This window comes from Oryza sativa, chromosome 12 (assembly GCF_034140825.1).
Source record: "Oryza sativa Japonica Group chromosome 12, ASM3414082v1".
NCBI classification, from domain to species: Eukaryota; Viridiplantae; Streptophyta; class Magnoliopsida; order Poales; family Poaceae; genus Oryza; species Oryza sativa.
Window position 1 is genome coordinate 19,879,165 of NC_089046.1, and position 6,133 is coordinate 19,885,297.

The 6,133-nt window shown below is 40.8% G+C and overlaps 1 protein-coding gene across 1 annotated transcript; it reads right to left on the reverse strand.

The window, feature by feature from the left end:
- Nucleotides 1-1,010: 1,010 nt before the first annotated feature.
- LOC9268631 (uncharacterized) lies at nucleotides 1,011-2,220 on the reverse strand. The gene is made up of 2 exons (XM_015764080.3): nucleotides 2,099-2,220; nucleotides 1,011-1,985 (listed from the first exon to the last, which is right to left on the reverse strand). Exon 2 carries the CDS (start codon nucleotides 1,944-1,946, stop codon nucleotides 1,176-1,178), a length of 771 nt encoding a protein of 256 aa, XP_015619566.1. The 5' UTR covers nucleotides 1,947-1,985; nucleotides 2,099-2,220; the 3' UTR covers nucleotides 1,011-1,175.
- Nucleotides 2,221-6,133: the final 3,913 nt, after the last annotated feature.

Sequence of the window (6,133 nt, forward strand, 5' to 3'; positions counted from 1 at the left end):
ATCGAGGATCGGAAGAGCAGCTTGGTGGCTGACTGTCGATCAACCGCATGCCTCTATTTGATTTTGCGGACAAAGTGGCAGGGATGAATGGGAAACACACTTTCCCTAAGAAAAATGGGAAACACACTTTCCCTTAAAAAAATAGAAAATACACTATTTAGGTTAACATCGTAAATCTTTAGGTTAGTCTCGTATTGGCCAGAAAAGATGCCAACAGTACGTCTAATCCAATGATCTCATTTCTTCTACTACCATAGTAGGCCATAGATCTCGTCTTCTCTAACATCTAGTTTTTTCTGAGTGTAGAATTGGCAAATTGGAGTTGGTGTGCCTGGATATATAGTGGCCTCCACAAATTAATGATTCAACGCTTTATTTATTAGGATATATGATGAATATATTCATGATTAGAGAATAATTTTAATTTTTCACAAGGGTCGATCTATTTATTTGTAATGAAACATATTCCTTTGAATATATATATATACATATATATATATATACACATGTAAAATATATTTCTCTGTATTTATGCATTTTACATATTTTTAATTTGAGCAGATTAATTTAAAAAGGTAATGTACACCTAAAACACCGAATCAAAAACACAATTGTCAATCACAACGTTGCAATACTTATGTACACGTTAAACATTAACCATTGCAACGCATGATTACTTTTTCATGGCCTTACTGACAGAGGCGAAGCTAAAACAAAAATTACCGTATGTCACATATATATAATGCTAGTAATACATATATAATGAACTGACACTCCGATAATCAAGCACTAACAATGGGAATGCATGTTTGATTTTATTGAAATACTTTTTATGACTAATCTATATATATGGTCTCCGTATTTCTAAAACAAATATTTTAGATATTATTTACAGTGAAAATTTTCAAATTTTAACAATAACCATGTTCAAAAGAACAAGTATTATCAACCCAGAGGAAATATTGCACATCTCTAACTAGGGGAAAAAATAAAACGACTATACATCACTCTTGAACAAACACTTCAAGTAAGGATTTTTATTATTCCATTTTCATTGACATATATCAGTTGATACATTTCAAAAGTCTAAGATAACTGCAAATTAAAGTGACAACAAGCGAAGTAATTAAACCTAAACATTTTTATGATACTATTTTTCCGAATCCAGAATCGCGCTACGCCATGTACTCGCGGAGGACGCTCGCGCTCTCCTCGAAGCGGTCGCCCCCATCGCGGACGACCTGCACGTCGTCGCGCCAGCTGCCGGCGACGTGAGGGACGGCGTGGACCACGGCATCCGCGGCCTCGAAGCGTTGCGTGGCCACCTCGAGGTTCCAGTTGAGGGGGGCGAAGGACGGCGCCATCCTGCCCAGCGCCATCTCCAGCTCGGCCTCCCTCTCGTGCGCGGCGCCGAGCCACGGGAGCAGCGACGCCAGCGCGGCGGCGCCGCGGGCGAGGCTGTCCCGGGTCGTCGCCGGGGCGCCCACCACGGCGAAGATCTGGGCGGCGATCTGCCCCTTGGCCTGCTGCGCGGCGGCCAGCTGCGCCCTCTTGGCCCGGAAGGCGATTTGGAGGTCGGTGATGACGTCGTTCACCGACATCAGCTCGTCCATGGCGGCGTCGGCGGCCTCCTGCAGCTCGAGGCGCCTCACCCGTGTCGCGTGCCGCCTGTACGCCGCCAGCGCAGGGCTCCCCTTGCGGAGGAGCTCCTCCAGGGTGTTGATCGCCGACACGACCACCTCGGGGACGCCGGCGAGCAGCGACGGCTCCGGCCGGAGGCGGAACAGATCGGCATCGCCGTCGGCGGCGAAGATCTGAACGTCGCTGGCTTGGTGATAGCACTTCCCCTCGAGCCGCTCCACGAGATCCCGCAGGTAAGCCACCGTCGCCGGGTCGACCGCCGCCGCGTCGAGGCGAATCACGGGTGATGAAGCTGGCGCCGCCATGGATGGTATCGTCGGAGATCGAGAGTTCGAGACAACAACCTAGCTTGCAGCAAAAAATCAGCAAGATCGGATGGAGTGAATCGATCCCCACTTCCCTGTATCTCTCGATCCAAAGCAAAATCGAAGCTGGCCGAGATGAAGGGACAACGTACCTAGGTCGTCGACGGCGGCCGGAAGGGAGCAGCGGTGGGGGAGAGAGATGGGCGGCTAGGGTTTGGGCGGAATGGGGAATGGAGTGGTGGGGGGAGGAGGGAATTTAAAGCGGGGAGGACACGGAAAGCGAGGGATGTGTGTCAGGATGATCGAAGCCAGCTCTAGCGCGGCGCGGGCGGGATTTTTCACGTTTTGTCGGTTTTCACTTTTCATCATCATAGGTCCTCAGCCCTACGATCTTGCGTTGAGATTCGTGCTATACTACGGAGGTCGTCTAGTTCTACGGTTCTACCTCTCCTCGCTCTCTTCTTCAGTTCTTCGATCTTTCTATCTATCTCCAATTCTCCGTCGATCTCTTCCTCCAATTCTCGAGCGTTACCATCACATGTCGGCCGGAGGGTGGCGGCGGGGCTAGCCGGAAACGGTGGAATGGGACGGGGATGAGTACGCATGTCTCCGGCGAGCTCGATCTCAGCTAGCCGAGCTCGATCTGTGATCATGTCTGTCTGTTCTTAATTTCAGCTAGCCGAGCACTTGTGGTTTTTACTTTTTCTCACTTGCAGGAAAATAATCATGTACGTACTACACTTAAGTTCTTAATTTCTCTCGGTTTAATTTGTGGGCGGGTTAAGAATTACGGAATAATAATTAACAAGGCTTTCTATGTGCTTTATTAATTAATCTTTCATCTTTTCGAATGTATGATATACTTCACCTTTCTGTAGAATGAGGCGAGGTATAATACGTATACAAGATCAAAGAACATATCGCAATCGATCCATAACTTCAGACTTCGCGATCAGGGTCCTCTGGTGTGTATTCCAGAATAAATTGATTACGAACAGTCAGGTTAATATATATGGGGCTACATTCAGGCGTAGTGTTTTTCTGTTGCTGAATTCTGGAGACAGTAGTGTTTGACCTCTTTTTAAAATTTAATTTCTATCAGGTAATTGAAGGTAGGGGCCGCAACTAATCATAATTTGTATACCTAAGACGACATATACAGCTCACTAGGCGAACCCATAAAAATTACTGGGGATCCTCGTGATATAATTTTAGTCCAATTTTGATTAATGTAACGATTATTATGATTAAGATAACTAGAAATAAATAAAAAGCTCCGGGTAGTTAAACTGCCTTACAAATCCAAATCCCATACATAATTTCATAAGCTAATAGTTCGATTTATCCGTTGCCATCTGATGTTTGAATAAATTAATTTCTCCCGCACCGTTTGTTTTGTCATAAAAACATTACTCCCTCCGTCCCATACCATATGGGGTTATACCCTTTTGAAAAAAAAAATAGCAAAACGATATGTGATGATACAAATTGAATATGTTAGGGAATAAAGAAGTTCAAAAGGTAGTAGGTTAGGGAATAGACAATTACAAAAGTGGGTAGGTGGGGAATAAAGTAACATCAAAGTTGGTAGGTACAAAGACTAAAGTACTATCTCATGAACCCAAAATATATCGCTTATATTATTGTTTTTTTAAGGTAAAAGGCACAAGATCTTGCTTTTAGTATAGAAAGCAAATGTGTTTTTTCGGTTGATGGCATACATTTTGTCAGCGCAACATGGGGCATACAGATCGCCCAACAAATATTCGGACAACTAGCAACAAATGTAGTACATGTGAGTCCATGACGACTTCCATCATTTCGCAAGGCAATTGATCGACTTGCGCTAGATCTTATTTAACTTGATGGACACATGTTAGTACTGAATTAATTAATGTTCATCCAGGGTAGTGAGGGTAGATATCATTTTTCATGGTACATCTTAATAAGATATGGAATAGCTGTTTCTAGAAAATAGAACATACACTCAGTACCTTTATGATTACAGCTTCAAACATTACCAAGTAATAAGGACCAGATTTTCTGAATTTTCATCAATGAATTATTCATGGCATTAGTCTCGTCCCAAACAAATTAATGGCAGCGGTGTGAGCAGTGAGCAAAATCATCGTTGTTTTGCATTATTACTGTCATGGAATGCAAAATTTCTTGAACATCTGCTGATAGCTAGATATATAGCTAGCAAGATACACACCCTTTTTCCTGTCAACAATCATATGCGCGCATGGTTAGTTAGAGGGAAGATCGAGATACCAGTTAATTGATCGATATTAAATTTGGATAACAAAGTTCTCACCAGAATTATATCTATGCACATCGTTATCCAAAGAAAACATAGAAGACATACAAAATTAATTTCCTTAGGGACTTCATTTTAGTTAGTACTATATGTAACAATATTGTCGTTACAACATGCATATGAGATGCTGAACAGCAAGTTAAAAGTTTCAGGGTTTAATGAGTGGAAATGATTCAGCTGTGTTGATAGATATATGGAACATATTGGCTCTGATTTACACAAAGAGCTGCCACCATTGATATGATATTAATTTAATTAAGGCAATACTATATTTCAAATTATATGTGAATGTAAAATTTTGATAGGGGGTTAAGAACCACCTATCCCACTAATGCAAACTTACTATACAAGACCTGTTTGATTGTGGAGCAAGCAATCCTATATGAGTATATATGACGGATTTTTCTGTTCATTATTATTTCACCTTTCAGAAAAATTATTAAAAGAAAATCATATGGTTTAAAGAAACAGGGACCATGTTCAGAAGTTACTTTTCTTTGGCTGCGCGAACAAGTTTCTTTTGTCTATTCCCTGCTATATATTGATGCCATCCCCATACACAGTAACCTTTATCAATGAATAATTTAGTATGAACTATATATATCCTTTCAAAAAAAATAGTATGAATGAACGAACTAATTTCTATGTTTAAAAGTTGAAACTGCTTCTGTACTGATAATGTGATTTTAGAGCACAGGTGTATGCGCATAAATGAAGTATATGCAAATTCTATTATTTGATTCGTATGTACGTATCTGAAATGGGCAATACTTTCACGCATTTTGCACCTTTGCTACATTAATTTCACTTTTGCTGTTGCTGAAATATTCTGCATGCTAGTAGTGTTTTTCCATTTTATTTATTTAATTTCTCTCAAGAAAATTGAATGCTGGGGGCAAGTTTTGTGCTGCTGATTATTATTTGTGTTACCTAGGACATATACAGTTCACTGACAGATCCAAATAAATCCCAAACATAGTAAGCTAACCGTTAGCTGTATCTCTGTTGCCATTTCCACATTTACATAAATTGATTTCTCCTGCCATTTGTTTAGTCATCTGAAATACATGTGCATATAAATGAGGATTTCCAACATTTTGCTGGGCAATTGGTTTGCTTCAGATCTGATATTTAACTTCAACTGGTATAAATATCCATCATGTTTTAGTAATTAAATAGCATGTTCGTCCGGGGTAGATCTATATATCGTTTTTCACGGTGCATCATGATAAGATAAGAAATAGCTGTTTCCAGAAAATATATCATATATTCAGTACCTTCTTTTTATCTTTCTCCTTTTGATTTTTATTAATTCCTTACTTATCACTATACCACTGTCTCGAAACATTGCTCAAGTTGGAACCTGCAGATCAATTGGCTGAATTTTCGTCAAGAGAATTATTCATGGCATGGCCACGATAACAAACAAATTAATGGCAGCAGGGAGTGAGTGTTGAATAGTCCCACATTGGTTGTGGCAAATGACCTAAGGTATAAGTGGGGGAGCCCCTCACCTCAACGGCTAGCTTTTGGGGTGGGAAATGCGTCCTTTACGATCCTACAGTGAGAACAATATCATCTTTGCTGCTATAGCTAACCTGATATTGTACATTACTTTAGCGAAACCATTCTGTACCGAATTTCTAGACAAACTTATATTTTATTAACATTTCAAATTAAATAACTTGTTGCAAAGTGAGAACATGCAAGTCTTTTTTTATGGGACAATTTGAACCATGCCACACAAATTTTTTTGCAAAATTTGTGATATGCCACCCTGACCCACATGTCATTGACCCATGTGGTTCCTACATGTCATTGAGATACGGGTGGCATATATCAAATTTTGCAAATATAGGGTGGCATG

Bases quoted from the DNA above. Each gene is read 5' to 3' on its own strand.
- LOC9268631 (XM_015764080.3), bottom strand. From the start codon at position 1,946: ATGGCGGCGCCAGCTTCATCACCCGTGATTCGCCTCGACGCGGCGGCG.